This window comes from Peromyscus eremicus, chromosome 8a (assembly GCF_949786415.1).
Source record: "Peromyscus eremicus chromosome 8a, PerEre_H2_v1, whole genome shotgun sequence".
Classification (NCBI taxonomy): domain Eukaryota; kingdom Metazoa; phylum Chordata; class Mammalia; order Rodentia; family Cricetidae; genus Peromyscus; species Peromyscus eremicus.
The window spans coordinates 58,323,495-58,339,868 of record NC_081423.1 but is presented as its reverse complement, the minus strand read 5'-3'; the positions used below and the strand labels follow the sequence as shown (position 1 = coordinate 58,339,868).

Sequence of the window (16,374 nt, the reverse complement as noted above, 5' to 3'; positions counted from 1 at the left end):
GAGGGCTGTGATGGAGCTGTTTCTGCTAGATCCCACCCTGCCTGCACCTTTGGCCCCCTGATTGGCAGATGTCACGGTTGGTCTCGGTCAGCTCTTGCCTGGGATAAAGGTTTTCTGAGCAGCTAGGGTGAGCAACACATTTCAATCTAGCTCCCTGAAGCGATTAGCTCCTAGCGCTGGCAGGTCCCCAGAGAGGTTGGGGGAGGGGAGGGCGGGAGCTGTGGTCAGTCAAAGGCAGACACTTCTGAATGGTTCCACTGCTAGAGCCTAGATCATCCCTGCTTCCAGATTTCATTAGCTTGAGGAGGGAGGCCCCGCGTCATCCTTTCGCCTCTCCTGGGCATCCTACCTTGTAAGGCAGCATCAGAGTGAGTCCCTCAGTCTCTTTTCCACCCTAGCCAAAAGTCCTCTACACCCATCTTCTAGTTAAGATTTTAAAACTTTGACATTGAACCCAAACCCTTCTAAAAGAGAGCCATTTGACTTTATGTAAATAAAGCATCTCCTTAATATCGACTTCATTAAAAGACCCAAGAAAAGAGCATCGGCGTGTGCTGGTGGAATAGTATAATTGTCTTCAAGGGTAATTGGCTAGTTATTGAGGATAATTGTCTGCAGATGAAGGGGAGACAGGTAAAAGAGGGGAAGGAGTCCAGGGGTAAGGGCTGGCTCCAGCAAGCAGCCCTCACTTTGAGTGGGAAAGGCAAGAACTGCACAGCCAAACTCCCCCAATACCACCATTCACTGAGCGTGGGGACCCCAAAAAGTAAAATTCCAACTGGGCGGCAATGGTGCACGCCTTTAATCTCAGCACTTGGGAGGCAGAGGCAGGCGGAGCTCTGTGAGTTCGAGGCCAGCCTGCTCTACACGGAGAAACCCTGTCTCAAAAAACCAAAACCAAACAAAGAAACAAAAAAGAGTAAAATTCCAGAAATAATTTGGAGGGGCAACACACACACACACACACACACACACCCCTCCAACTAGAGAACCCAAGTCGCAGCCACCAATGTACCAGTGCCATTAGTTCAGAAGAGAAATTCTTTTAGAACATCACTCTTTCCCCAACCACATATAAAGATGCACTTTCTGAATAAAGGATTATCTCTAGATTGAATAAATCTGGCTTAATGAAAAGCCCACTGCATTAGTGTTTCATTGGAAATCAGCAGAAACCGTAATCACAGGCTCCCCTTGTCTTCAGACGAGCGTTTGGAAAGCACTGGCTGGAGCTTTGACTCCCCAGTTGCATGGTAGCATGGTTGGGAAGCAGAGGGCCTGGGCTGGGATTCCGATGCTGCCTTCTGGTTATCTTTTAATCCTCCTCCTCCTCCTTAGTTTCCATTGTGTGAGGGGGAAGGGAAGAAGACAGATCTGAATCAAACTGGACCCGAGAGTAAAGATGCTCACCTGTATTCCTAGCATGAGGGAGGCTGAGGCAGTCAGAGCTGTGTTTAGTTTATATGTATTCGTGTGCGTGTGCGTGTGCGTGTGCGTGTGCGTGTGTGTGTGTGTGTGTGTGTGTGTGTGTGTGTACTCACTCACATCTGTGCAGAGGATATGTTGGTGCCAGGGATCTTCTTCAGTATCTCTCCACCTTATTTTTTGAGACAGGCTCTCCTACCCAGTCTAGAACTCACCAAATGGCTAAACTGGCGGGCCGTGAGCTCTGCTTACCCCGTTTCTGCCTCCCTAGCACTGGGGTTACAAATGTTTCACCATTGCCTGCTTTTCCTTCCTTCCTTCCTTCCTTCCTTCCTTCCTTCCTTCCTTCCTTCCTTCCTTCCTTTCTTCTTTCCTTCTTTCCTTCAAGCAGGCTGGCCTCAAACTCATAGAGATCCGCCTGCCTCTGCCTCCCAAGTGCCAGGATCAAAGGTGTGCACCACCACACCTGACCCCCTTCCTTCCTTCCTTCCTTTCATCTTTCTTTCTTACATTTATTTATCTGTGCATGCGCGCGTGCGTGTGCGTGTGCGTGTGCGTGTGTGTGTGTGTGTGCGTGCGTGCGTGCGTGTGTGTGTGTGTGTGTGTGTGTGTGTGTGTGTGTGTGCATGCCCCAGAGCATGCGTGGAGGTCAAAGAACAGACCTCAGGAGTTGTCTTCTCTTTCCACTATGTGGATATTCAAATCAAACGTGCGTTCCTAGGCTTGGTAGCAAGTGTCTTTGCCCAGGGAACTATCTCCAACCCCACGGCCCAGCATTTCCCCCGGGTGCTGCCGACACAAATCTGTGTTCTTACGCTTACATGACAAGTACTTGGCCAACTAAGCCATTTCTCTAGCCCCACCCAATTCTCTTTGGTGCTGAGTTTTTAGTCTCCCCCAGTCCTAGGGGTCAAAACTAGAGCAAGGCACAGGCCTGACAAGCGCTTGCCAAACCTCTCCCTCCTCTTCCTCCCCCTCCCTTCCTTCCCCCTCCTCTTCCTCCCCCTCCTCTTCCTTCATTCCTTCGTTCCTCCTTCCTTTCCTTTGTTTTTGAGACAGGTCCTTACTATGCATCCCAGGCTAGCCTTGAACTTGTAATGGAGCCCAGGCTGGCTTTGAACTCACAGCTGTCCTCTTACTCCAGCCTCCCAAGCACTGAGATCTTAGACCTCTGCTACCACACCTGGTTGATTTCTCAAGTGAACAAAAACAATGAGAAGAAAACAAAAATTCCCAGAACAGTCACGGGTTCACAAACGCTTTGAAAAGAGACTCAAAATGGATTACGAAAACAAGCTTGAAGCACAAAGAATTGTTGAAAGAAAGAGACAGACAGACAGAGGAAACGGCTCAGTAGGTAGAAGCCATTCATGCTTGACAACTTGAGTTCAATTCCCAACCCCCACGGTGGAAGGAGAAAACCAGTTCCCGAACATTCTCCTCTGACCTCCATACATGTGCTGTGGCATGTTCATGCTTATACACACATAAACAGACAAACTGGACCCTTGGAGAGGAAAGTGATAGAAATGGACCTAATTGAAGTGGTTCTTGCAGGCCCTGTGGTCAGCCATTTTCTCTTCCTTTTGTGGCTTGGGGATAGACCCAGGGCCTGGCACACCCAGATCTCATCATCAACGCCGAGTCGGCCTTTGCCTCTACTTAATTTTACATAGTGGCCGCCTCGTGGTGTCCTGGAGGAAGAAGAATGTGCCCAGGTCTTCTCTTTCTTCCCTACTCTTGATATCTATTGAAATTAATCCAAGGTCTCACAGAAATAATGATCTAGCCTCAGCTACCCAGAGATGAGAGAAACCTTGGCCTGTTGGGGATTTCCTGTCACCACGCCCCTACTTTTAGTGGGAAAGAGGGGAGAATTCTTGCCAGCTCTTTCTGTCACCTGAGTTGGAGGTCCTAGTGATGTGTTTGGGGAAGTTTGAGGGTCAGAGCAGCAAAGAAAATGTGTAAGGAAATCGAGACCTGGGACCTTGGGGCTGTTGCCAAGACATCTAACACTTTTTCCATTCCCAAAGCTGTGAGTATGAGAAGACGCGCTGGGTTCCCCAATGTATGCCTGTCTTACCCTGGGTCACACAGATGGGCAGGTAGTGGTAGTCTGGGTGTGGAAAACTGTCCACTTGGGGAAGGAGGGGAACGTGGGTCTGAGTAACTGGTAGACCTACTTCTTTATATCTGCAAGTGGGGGGGGGCATAATCAAATCTTCCCACTGCTGGGGGGGGGTCCTGTTATCAGGTTGTATCTACAAGGTGGAGGGTCTTTCAAATCCTGACACACTATCCGACTCCAAGTTGCTGCTCATTTTTCCTTGCCAGTGGCCTCTTGGAGAGGAAATGGCTGAAGAAGACGGAGCTGCAGGAAGACAAGGCCATGGCCTGGCTGCAGGCTGTCTCCGAGTCTGAAGAGGGTCAGCAGCTGTGAGAAATAAAGCTGTTTCTGAGTGAGAAGGCCAAAGAAGGAATAAGGCAGAGGGAGAGCCCCTGAGGAGACTGAGGCCAGAGTGAGGACCCCGTGTGAAGTTGGAGGGGGGGGAAGACGATCAGAGAAATTCAGTAAGACTCGCCCTCCACATCCGCTACACATGAGACAGGGATGTCACCTGTCTGGCAGAGTGGAGAGACCCTCACCTGTAGTGTGGTGGAGAGGGGACAGAGAAGGCGGGCACCAGGGCAAGGTTGGGGTTGATGGGCAGCTCCAAGGGTGGGCGCTCATAGCTGCTGTACCCCAGCAGTATACAGCTAGGCAGACTGCACAGCAACTTCCAGAATTCCCAGGTTCCACTCAGTCCCTGCTCTGTGCAGGTAAGACTACGCAGGGTGGATTTCAGCCTTTTTTTTCCCCCCTCGCTCTGGTCACAGTCAGCCAGAGTGGGGGTGGGGCCGATCTTGTAAAAGAGGCTGGTGAGGACATCTGAAAGTCTGTACCCTCCACTAGCAAAGTGCCAGACGCTCGGTGACACTTTAAATGTCTCAGATAAAACAGTGAGAGACTCTCCTGGTGGCAAGCAGGACGAGAGGTCAGGGACCTCAGCGCCTCTGAGGCTCAGACACCAGGATAAAGAATAAAAACATCTCAGAGACCCCTGTGACCCCCTCATGCGGGGGGGGGGGAGAATGTCAATGTGGCCCAGCCAGCCGCTGGAGCACAGAACCTCGAGGCCTGTACTGGGTAGGAGCCTTCCACTGCTGGGACACCAGGTAAACCCCTCCGGCCCTGGAGGAGGGATACGCCCTGGCTCAGGCCTCAGCCCTGATCTGCCATCTTATCACAAAGAAAAAAAAAAAACAAAAAAAACCTTGAAGATGGTCACCAGCCTGTGAGGAAGTGAGACAAAGCCTCCATTTTTACTCATCCCAAGTGACACCTCTATGACTGATCCCTGTGTCCCTCTCCTGTTGACTACCCTTACAATCCAATAAAAGGGAACTCAGCTTTCTACCAGCTTCCTCCTCACTGGTAGAAATGTACCCCGAGTGTGGGGGCCTGCCTTGCTCACCCAGACACCCAATGGCCTGGCTGGGGCTTTGCACATCATCGGGGCTCAGAGCTGTTGGTTGCATGAATGTCCCACACTTGGTTGCATGAGGTCTAATGACAGGATGTTATGCCTGTGCGCATGTGCAGGTGTGCATGTGCAAAATGCCTCTCTTTGGAGCCCTCCTGTCCGTCTGCCTCCTACTGGCCACACAACTGCCCCATGGAGCTGTGCTTTCTCTTTCCAAGTGCCGATGTGTGGGTATGTCCTTCATCCGGTGCCCTTCCTCTGTGGGTTTGTCCTGCTAGCCCTCTATCCCTGAGAACGTCTTCTGTGTCCTTGGGTTGTCTGGCTGAACAGAGACATCATTGTCTTGTCCATGACTGCTCCCCAGAATGGCGGCAGGAGGATGTGACAGAGGCATCGGGACACAACATCTCCATGTCTAGGTCTTGGGCTCTGCCATCGCTTCCTTCCTCCAAGCAGCTCTCCCAGGAAATGGTACTTACAGAGATTGAAGAGTTTAATACATGTCTCACTGCCTCTCTTTTCGGAGGCCCCCCAGAGGGAGCAGCAGAAACCAAGGCTGGCAGGGGCTCCGAGCTGCCTGGGCAAAGGAGCAGGGGGTGGCATGGAGCCTTAGCCAATTTGGAAAGCACCGTGACCCAAGCACATTCTGCAGCAGTAATGTCAAATTCTGCCGTTCAGGCATGCCATTGATGTGCACACTGCCACACAGAAACCAGTGACACAAAGGCACAGCCTTCTCCACCCTCCTGGTGCTTAGAAACTAACGGCTCTAATGAGAAATGAGAGCTGAAAGGAGCGGGATGGGAGGCGGGCCACAGCGGGGCAGGCTGGCGCTGAGTGTTGGAGGAGGCTGACCCACTTCTTGTAGAGGTAAGGGGCCCACTGAAATGTCACTTAAATTAGCTACCACTCCCAACCCTAGATCTTTTTTGTCCCCAAACCTGATTGCATGAAATGGGAGCCCTGTCAGTGAGCCCCACGGTTACATTCTGTTTTCTTCTTCTCTGGGGCAACCTCAGACTCTGCACCCACTGGACTTTTAGAGCCATAAACCAACCACCCTGGTTCCAGAAACCCTCTTGAAAGAGATGAGGACAAGGAGGTAGAGGGGGGAGAGGAGGGAGAGAGGGAAGGAAGGAAGGGGAGGAGAGAGAGAGACAGAGAGAGAGAGAGAGAGAGAGAGGGCATGCATTCACCATGAGGAGCCCTCTTTTCTGGCTTTTTGACTGCACTGTGAGTTACTGAGCCAACAATAGATGTTTATGTATTTTTTTAGAGCTCGTATTTATTAACAGCCTGTAAGGGGGGAGGCTGGGAGATTTATATGGGAAGTGCAGTGAGTTAAAAGGGACAATTAGAGGAGCAGAAGGAGACACAGAGCACAGAATTGTAAAGGATATTTTAACACCCCATCAAAGGTTCTCGAGGTATTTTCCAAGTAGGCGGAGGGAAAAGAAAATTGGCCCATTAGAAACTGATAGTTGGGGATTGGTGACATGGATGGAGTAATGAATGGCTGATGGCTTGAACTTCTGCAACGGGAAGGTGAAGAAAGGAAGGAGATGGAGCGGGAGTTGATGAGCTGGAGTCCGGCCACAGCTGAGGCAGGAGGATCACCATGAGTGTAAGCCCAGCCTGGGCTGCATAGCAACACCTTGTTTCAAAATCACAACAGAAAATAGAAGGTGGGGGGGAAGGGGGAGGTAGAGAAGGAAAAGAAAAGGGAATACAGATAAGCTGCATGTGGCAGTACAGACCTGCGATCCCAGCACTCAGGGGCTAAGGTAGGAGGATTATGAGTTCAAGGTCAACCTGGGCTACATGGCGAGACCCTGTCTCAAAAACACAAATAAACGAATAAGCCAAAACATAGCCAGGCACAAAGGTGTACACTCATAGTCCCAGCACTTGGGAGGTAGAGGCAGGAGGACCAGGAATTTTTTTTTTTTTTTTCAAGACAGGGTTTCTCTGTGTAGCTTTGCGCCTTTCCTGGGACTCACTTGGTAGCCCAGGCTGGCCTCGAACTCACAGAGATCCGCCTGGCTCTGCCTCCCGAGTGCTGGGATTAAAGGCGTGCGCCACCACCGCCCGGCAGGACCAGGAATTTAAGGCCAGTCTGAGCTGTATAAGACTCTGTTCCCATCCCCATTCCCCACACACAGAAAAAGAGAGAGAAAAAGAAAGAGAGAAAGAGAGAGAGAGAGAGAGAGAGAGAGAGAGAGAGAGAGAGAGAGAAACCCACAAAGAAAGGGCCTTCAGTTGGTTGAACACCATGCTTGCTAACATGATGACCCGATCCCTGGAACCTGAAGATGAAGGAAACTCCACAAAGTTGTTCTATGACCTCCACATGCATGCTGTGGCATGTGCCCGCCCAACCTTGTGCACACACATACACACATCAGAAAAAGAAGAAAATTTGGAGGAGGAAGAAAAAAGAAGTTTTTTCAAGAAAAGAAAGGCTGGCTTCTTCCACATCAGCACAGAAGAAAAACTAGGCCCGTAGCAGCCAGGTCCTTCCCAGCCCAGCGAGGTCTGAACTGAAGCAGTAGGGACTAACCCAATGGACTCAGTGTCTAGCACTCATCTCTTGAGCCTGTCCTGATCCACAGAGAGGCCTTCTTGGCTCCTCTACCTCCTCAGACCTGCTCCCAAGCTCCTGCGCCCCGCTGCCTGTGGAAGTACCAGGTGATTTGCTAGGTGAAAGGTAACACACATCACGTGGAGTTCTTGGTGCTCTGGTAATGCACATGCCTAGCAGGAGGGGCGGAGCTCAGAAGAGGGAATCCTGGGATTTCCTGTGGCTCCCTGCAGCTGTGGTGTCTGGCCAGCTGAGGGAGGAGCCATGCCACGAGGGCGGGGAAAGCCTGGAGCACTATCTGTGGATGCTAAACAGTATGGGAGACACTCTGAGCTTGGAAGCAGCAGGTGTCTGGGAATGGGACTGAGGCCCAGGCAGATTTCCAGTGAGCACTCCAGTTTGCTGGCACAGGGAAGGATCTGGCTGGGCACAAGAGGCAAGTGGTGATGATGAAACCCACAGTTGAGGAACTGTGGTAAGGGTGCCATGGGAGCCCATGTGCTTACGATGAGGCTGGGGAGTGAAGAAGAGCTCGGGCAGGGGAGCCACACACTCCCTCTGCTTCCAAGCAGAGTCAGAGGCCCAGAGTGGGACTCCCTGGGCCCTCCTCTTGCTTAAATAGTCTCCCAGCACCCCAGCAGACAGCATTCCATCCTTAGCTCATAGCTGTTTATAGAGAACTCAAGGGCTGAGCTACTGTGTGCCTCCAGCCCTCATCCTGGCAGCCTCCCACCTTCTTCTCTGGGTACTTCTCTTTCTTCAGAGACTGGTACATCATCATCTCCTCCTGGACAACCTCTCTGACTCTCCTACCCCAGCTGAGCCTCTTGTTTTGGAAGACTATGCTAACACAGGCTCCAGTTCTGTAGAGGTCGAGAATGCTCGAGAATGCTAGCGCCTCTCAGCGCCTCAGAGATCCTATCTTGTCACTTTGCTGTCCCCCCAATGCAGAGACAATGGCTGGTCCATGTGTTTGTTGAATGAATAATGAAGAACCATCCAAGCCCTTGGGTCATGGAAGAAGCTTGTCTGAGGGTACCAGGGACCACCCCATGTCCCCACATGGCTGACTCTGTCCTCTGTCACTGTAGAAGAGAAGGCTGCTGGGGAGGAGGCGAGATAAAGGAAAGAGATGATCTCTCCTGGGGACAGAAGTCTGTTACTAGAGTGCTTGCCTAGACTGCACAAGGATCTGAATTTGAACCCCAGCACCATATAACCCAGGCGTGGAGGTACAAGCTTGTATTCCCAGCACTCAGGAGGTACAATCAGGAGGATCAGAAGTTCAAGGTCATCCCCAGCCCCACAGCTAGCTTGAGACCAGCCTGGGCTACATGAGACCCTGTCTAAAACAAACAACACCACCAACAAAACGACAGAAGGCCATCTGGCAATAATAGTATTAAGTAAAGTAAATCCATCTTAAAATAAAACAAATATATATTTTCTTTCATTTGTATTTTTACATTTTATATACGCCTATAAAATCATCTATGTATGTATGTATGCATGCATGTATGTTTGTATGATATGAAAGTAGGGGGCTAGAGAGATGGATGGCTCAGCGGTTAAGAGTACTGGCTGCTCTTCCAGAGGACCTGGGTTCAATTCCCAGCACCTACATGGCAGTTCACAACTGTCTGTAACTCCAAGATCTGACCCCCTCACACAGACATACATGCAGGCAAAACACCAGTGCACATAAAGTAAAAACAAATAAAATTTTTAGAAAAAGAAAGTAGAAGTAAAATTGTCTAAGGAGACAAAGGGGACTAAGGAGAGACAGGAGGGGCAAGAAAGGGGCATGTGTGTGTGTGTGTGTGTGTGTGTGTGTGTGTGTGTGTGTGTAGTAGGAATATGCTTAACATGCAAAATACACTGGCACAAAAGCTTTGGGGTACGGGGATGTCAGGGATGTGTTCATGTGTACATGTGTGTGGGTGCAATGTATATGCTGTCCATGTGTATATAGGCCAGAGGTTTCTTCCTCAATCCCTCTCTGCCTAGTTTTCTTTTAATTTATTATTCTTATCACCATTAGCGTGTTATGTGCTGTGTGAGTGTGGGTGTGCTATGGCACTCAGAGGTCAGAGGAGATCTTTGTGGATTCGGTACTCTCCAACCACTTTTACGTGGATTCTGTGGACGGAACTCGGGTCAAGTTCACACAGCCAGTGTCTTTGTCCGCTGAGCCATCTTGCCAGCCCTCCATCTGAGTTTTTGAGAGAGGGTCTCTCACTGAACCTGGAACTTAGAGAGTTTCCTGGATGGCAAGTCTTAAGGATCACCCTGTCCCTGCGTCCCCAGTGTCGGGGTTACAGGAGTCCCCTGTGCTGAGCTTTCTTACAGGAACGCTGCAGACTGGGTCTCAGGTCCTCAACCCTGCACAGCAAGCGCCTTACCAACTGACATACCACCTTAGGCCACCAGAACACTCTTCGAAAAAGTCCATCAGGCCAAGAGTGGTACTTTGGGAGATAGAGGCAGGAGGATCAGGAGTTCAAGGGCAGCCTTGGCTACATAGTGAGTTCAAGGACTTGTCTTTAAAAAAAAAAATACATGAGCTTAAAAAAAAAAATGGCAGAGGAACTATTCTGTTCCTTATTAGGGACAAAGAGGGAGTGACTGAAACCTTTAAGGGAGAAGGACTCCACAGCACCCTGCCCTGAATGGGGGACGTGGCTGGACTTGCTGAGGAGAGGCTCCATTTAGAGTCAACTGGTTTTGATTTTGGAACAATGGTGTCGTTCTAACTGTGCAGCACATGAGCTGCTGAGTGACAAATGATGTCATCAGCAACAGCCTTCATTCCTTCTACCCCCTGGGGGAGAAAGCTACTAAAAATACACCCAGTGTCCTGGGCCCCACTGCCCAGCCTGGAAGGCCTCGGCCACGGGGATTATGCTGGCACACATCGGCAGAGCCTTTAGGAGACATAACCGTTCTTCCGGCTGACAATCGCTTCTACTATATAGGACTTGCTAAGTCTTTTTTTAAAAATTTAATAAAGTGCTCAGACTTTTGATTTTCCCACTGAGGGCCTTGCTGCCTGGGGTTGAAAATGAAATCAACAACATAACAACTTGCTTGAATTTTAAGGGACACGGGCATTGGCCTGGGTAAGAGCAGGCTAATCATCAGGCTCGGTGGCAGGGTGGCGGTGTTCGTTTTGTCGCACGAGGCCCCCTTCCATGAATGCACTAAATCTCGGACTGAAAACAGCCCTCCGCTCTCCATCTGTGATGCCAGAGAGGCAGACATAGCTTCCAGGCCCTTGCCCTGTGCTCTCCTGGTCAATTCCTAGACTTGTGGAAAATGCTTGAGGCTCAAGCACTGGCTGTTGCCTTTCCGCTGATGCCCAGAATCAGCCACTGTGGCTCTTTGGAAGCTTGGAAGGATCTAGGACCCCTCTGCAGGGGAAAGGCATAGAAATAGTACTGAGCTGGGCAACCAGCATGTGGAAAGTGAATTGTGTTCTATGCTGGTGAGGGAAGAGCTGTGTGTGTGTGAGTGTGTGCGTGTGTGTGTGTGTGTGTGTGTGTGTGTGTGTGTGTGTGTGTGTGAGGGGGGGGGGAGGGAGAGGGAGGGAGAGAGAGAGAGAGAGAGAGAGAGAGAGAGAGAGAGAGAGAGAACAAGAGAGCATATTCTTGTGTGTTCCCATGAGTCAGTGTGCCCCTGTTCCCTATGGCTCCTCCTGCCAACAAGCAGGCTGTGTTCTCAGAGTCAAGTCTGGCCAGGCTCGCCCACCCCACCAAAGCCCAGGATCTGCCACCCCATCAGGAATTCAGAGTTATGAAATGAAAAACAGGGTTCTTGTCCAAGAGAAGTTTTTTTTTTATTATTATTATTTTTCTCTCTTAATTGGATTCAGCATTTCTTACTCCTCACACAGCCTCTCTGGTAGGGGATTCAGGTTTGTGCAAAGCGCAAGAGATTGTGCTTGCCGGAGACCTTCGGGCCAACAGCCCCTATTCCCTGACTGGACTTGCCTGCTGTGTTCCCTGCATACTGCTTGTCTGGACTCTGACCCCCAAGTCTGGTCCTCTGACTTCTGCCTGTCCTGGGGTATAACCAAAATGACCAGGAAGAACAAGATCTCTGTAATGTAGAGTGCCTGAGATGGTTCCTGAAATGCACTCATCTGCTAAGGCCACTAGATTCTCCTCCACTGCCAAACCATTCAGGGCTCCCAGCAGGTCACTGGCCAAAGAGCCTATGAGTTAAAATGGCAGCTAAGCCTCCCATGAGGTCAGAGCTCAGAGCCTCCCTGGCCTGCACAGAGCATCACTGGCAAAACGTTAGAAGGACATTGTCCATCCAACCTATTGGACTAACACTGTGGATGCTGCCTCGTCTGCTGGCTTGAAGACCCCCCAAAGCCCCTTCAGCTGCTCCACCTAACTTGCCTCCAGCACCCTGACATCCGACGAGCTACTTCCCACATCTCACCCCAACGCCAGCAGCTTCTACAGTAGGGGTAGTGGGGTGCTTCAGGGTGCCAGACAGGCATGTGTTGCATATAAAAACAAGGTGATGTTCTTAAGTATCTAAGAATGTTGGTCCCCTGAAGTGATTCTCGCTGTTTCTCTTCCTCCCCAACTCTTCCCACTGACACCTTTGCCCCAGCAAGCCCAGGAACTATTGTTGCCAGCTGGGATTCTGAAGAAAAATGCCACAGTTTTTTTTTTTTTTCTTGCTAGAAAGTACCAATACAATCTGTAGTTGAGCAAATATAGGTTCCCGTATAGTTTATAAACATGATAAGACGTACAGTTTGGTAAGAAGTGGGTGGGGCCTGTGCATTTGTATATTTATATATATATATATTTATATTGTGTGGGTGTGTGGGTAAGGAGTGAGAATATATATAAGTGGACATAGGTATAAAGCTGCACCTTCTGTGTGACTCTCATTGCGAGTGAAGTTCTAAATGTCATCCTCTGGCCATCTTTCCTTTGGTGATTGGTTCTTGGACCCCAGCAGGTCTGCCAGGACTGCCTGAGACATCAGGAATGAGAGGCATTATCCCCATGGGTAGGGACTGAGGGTGGCATAGGGTTGGACTGGGCAGGTTGACTAAGTGGCCTCAGGCAAGAGCCCAGAACGCTCTGAGATTGCTGGTTGCCCCAGCTGGTGAGCCTTGTCCTGAGTCCTGCTCCTTCCCAAAGCAGCAGGGTCCGTCGGCCCTTCTTTCCCGATGACCAGGATTCCACAGAGCCCAGCTTCTGCAAAGGGCACGTGTCTGTCACTACCGATGACTCACTTTGCATGCCTTTGACCGCTGTGCCGAGTGGATGCTGTCCGTAGGTGCTGCGCCAGGACAACCAGGTGAGATGTGCCAACCCTCCTGTCTAGAGCTGTACACTTCGGACTTATAATTCACCAGGGAGGGTCCAGACTGTGGCTGAAGGCTTTAGCAGCCTTTTCCTGAAACCCAGCAGATCTTCCACATAGAAAAAAAAAGAAAAGAAAAGATTCTGTTCCTTGCTGGACATGTGGCAGTGCTGGGTAATGGTGCCCTGCATCCTCAGCGGAGAGTGACTGCCAGCCCCAGGATCCAGGCCAGGAGTGAGGCCCCCAGGGAAGCGCCCGAGGAAGCCTGCTGCACCCCACTGGGGGCACGGATGGGGGTCCTGCGGGCACACTTGCCCTTCCTCTTGGGTCGTGCGGTAGGCATGATATCAAAGCTGAATTTGTGCTGGTAGTCAGGGGCGTAGTTCTGCAGTTCAGGAATCTGCTTCCCAGTGCTCATCTTGGAGACCTGGTTTCGGTTCCTGTGGCTGGTGCAGTTCTTGCCTGGCTTCTTGTAACCTGACCTGGAGCCAGGCAGATGGCCATGTGGGTAGCCTTTGTCCCTGGAGGTGCCATGGGATGGATGGTGCTCCTTGCGGGCAGCCCTGTCAGAGGTGGTAAGCGTGTGAGACTTGATCTGGTGTGGAGATGCTGGTCCTGTGCAGTTCCGGAAGTCCTCAGCCCTCAGTAGCTTCAGATCCTGGCCTTGCCGCAGCTCAGGGGTTGCACAGGGAACAGTGGAGCTGGAGCCTCGGAACCTCCGCAGCCATTCCCACAGGGAACGTGCCCGGCAGCCACAGTCCCAGGCATTACCATTGAGGCGAAGGAACTCCAAGGCCACCAAGGGGGTCAGACAGTCACCCTGCAGCTCAGTGAGGCTGTTGTTGAAGAGAAAGAGGGTGGTCAGCCTGTGGAGGTCATGGAAAGCCTTGTGGTGGACCCACCGTAGCTGGTTCTCATGCAGCAACAACCGGTCTAGGTTCACCAGGCCCCGGAAAATGCCTTGACCTAGGCTCCAAAGCTTGTTGCCGTGGAGAAACAAGTGGCTGAGGTTGACCAGGTCCACAAAGATGTCATCTTGGAGGTACTCAATGTGGTTGTCTTGCAAGTAGAGGTACTGCAGACTGTGCAGGCCACCAAAGATGCCTGCGGGCAGAGCACTCAGTCCACACTTATAGAGGTAGAGGGCATGGAGCTTCACCAGGCCCTGGAAGGTCTCAGGTGCCAGCGTCCGCAGCTGCCGGTTGTCTCCAAGGTCTAGCTCCTCCAGATGCACAAAGCCCTCGAAGGTGTTGGGAGCAATGAAGGTGATGTTGTTGGAATAGATCCAGAGGGTGACCATGGTGGGGCTGAAGTGGCCCTGCTGGAGGAAAGTAATGCGATTGTTCTGCAGGAAGATGCGCTCGCTGTCCTCTGGGATGCCCTCCGGGATGACGGCAAAGTTGTGTGCCTGGCAGCTGACAGTCATGGGCGAGGGGTAGCACACACAGTCTCGAGGACAGCCACCACCCAGGGGTAGCTCCCCAGCCAGCAGCAGCAGCAGCAGCAACTCCACACAGCACCCTGGTGGGAAGAGAGACAGAACAGCTATGAGGGACTGCCCGGGGAAACGGGGAGATGCGTGGGGAACAGAGGGTGGAATGCGGACTGGTGAGTGACCCTCTTGGCCCACAGGGGCTCTGTCTTCTGTACTGTATTCTGGGGTCCCTTTAGGCTAGGAGGCCGGACAGGAAATTTGGGGCCAAGACCCACATTATCTCCACACCTCTTGGGCTCTGTCCCGAAAGTCTCGAATGCCCATCCAAACATCTCTTCAAGGCTGTCAGCCCTCCTGCTGGGTGGAAGGCACCCATGAACACAGCATGTCAGCCTCCAGCTCGGGTGCCGGCCCTGCCACTTGCTCACTGTTAGCTGCTTTCACGAGTAACGACTCTTAACAAAGCAAATATCCCATCTGGAGTCCTGAACGATCACTTTATTCAAATGATTCCTCAAAATAAGGAAAGCATTGCGTTCATGATACCAAAACGTACCTCAGAAGATGCCTCATTCACATTGTGTTCCAAACTTCAAATACGTTAACACACACACACACACACACACACACACACACACACCCGCCCCCGTGCCTCAGTTTCCTCATTTGTTAAATATGGTTCACAGAGCTGAACGGGTGTACTGAGAAGGTGTGTTTCTGTGAGGGACTGTGAGGGACACCAGGGTTGACACATGAGGCTTCCCTGGGGTCTAGGACACTGCCAGATCGAGGCTGCCCCCCTCTGATTCACCTTCTGGCCCTCCGCATCTCTCCGCCATGCTTGAGCTTGCCCGGCTAAGGCTATAAAACCAGGCCTTGCCTCTTGACTGTCCTGAGCATTTCCTCTGTAGCTTCCCTCTAATTGGGCATTAATTAGGCATTCGTTAATGGATCCTTAAAATAATTATTTTCGGATGTGTCCAGCCTGTGGTCGGGTAATAGGCCCACACTCATTACTGAAGCAGCCTCATTATGGACGATTGTCATTACCTGCCTTTTTCCAGGGTCACAGCTGCCCCAAGTGGCCCAGCAGGCGCGTCAAGAAGATGGGGACAGGCTCCAGGCCTACAGACGCCCACCCTGAAGGGCCAGGCAGCCATGACCTACCCCGCTCAGCTAGCCTCTTGCCCCTTCTTTTCCGGCTAGGACTCTTGGGACAGCCAGGGCGCCTAGGGCATAGGAACTGAGTCTTCTTGCTACCAGCTGTGCCCAGATCATGTGGGATGAAAGAAGCCACCCTGCTGACCAACCTGCCCACCCGGGAACCCAGACCCACTCCCTGCCCAGGCCCAGGGGCTGCCCAGGTTCCTGGCCAAGCAGGTCTCCACCTTGACTGCCATCCCAATCACCCCCCCCCCCATCCCATTCCCGACAGAAACAGCATCGTAAGTCAGTGACAGCTCCCAGCTGTTGGGAGTTATGGGTTCCCAGAGAGTGGCAGCTGCTTCTCGTCCCCCTGTAATCACCCGGCTTCAACTGAATGTTTCCAGCACATAAAAATCATCGCACATAATTTAGTTTTTGCATAATTGGGTTCAGTTGCATTTTCAGAGCAATTACGACCTTAGTGGCAGTGTCTGCACAGCATAGGACCCTTTCTGGGTTGGGCCATACTCTGCAGGTCCTCTGCAGTGCTGCCACCCCGCCACCAGACAGCATGCAGGCCATAGCCACCTCTGCTCAAGCTCCTTCTCCAAAACATGTCTAGGAGATGTTACTCTGGCAGTCTTCCTCCTTGGAGTCCTGGGTGTGGTCTCCAGCCTACCACCCCCTGCTCCTACGCGGCAGAGGGGGCAAAGTTCCAAATCCCAGCCGGCTGGAGGGTAGCCCGCCCTATGCCATCAGCATCCAACCCTCACTGGCTGCACTGTCCACAGGACCCCTCTGATCTCCTTGCTGGGCTCGTACCCTCTCTCCTGCTCAGGCCTTCCCAGAAGGCCATGCTTGCCAGAACCTTCCCCAAGGAGTGGCCCTATCCCCGTCACTCTGAGAAAGCCCAGACTCTAGGTTCAAGG

The 16,374-nt window shown here is 51.6% G+C and overlaps 1 protein-coding gene across 1 annotated transcript in view; it reads right to left on the bottom strand.

Annotated features, from left to right (window-relative positions):
• Positions 1 to 12,263: 12,263 nt before the first annotated feature.
• The window catches only part of Rtn4rl1 (reticulon 4 receptor like 1), a 72,225-nt gene continuing 68,114 nt past the window's right edge, over positions 12,264 to 16,374 (bottom strand). The window contains exon 2 of the mRNA XM_059271200.1: positions 12,264 to 14,385. Coding sequence (XP_059127183.1) covers positions 13,058 to 14,385 — 1,328 coding nt within the window. The 3' untranslated portion in view covers positions 12,264 to 13,057. The remainder of the gene's footprint in view (positions 14,386 to 16,374) is intronic.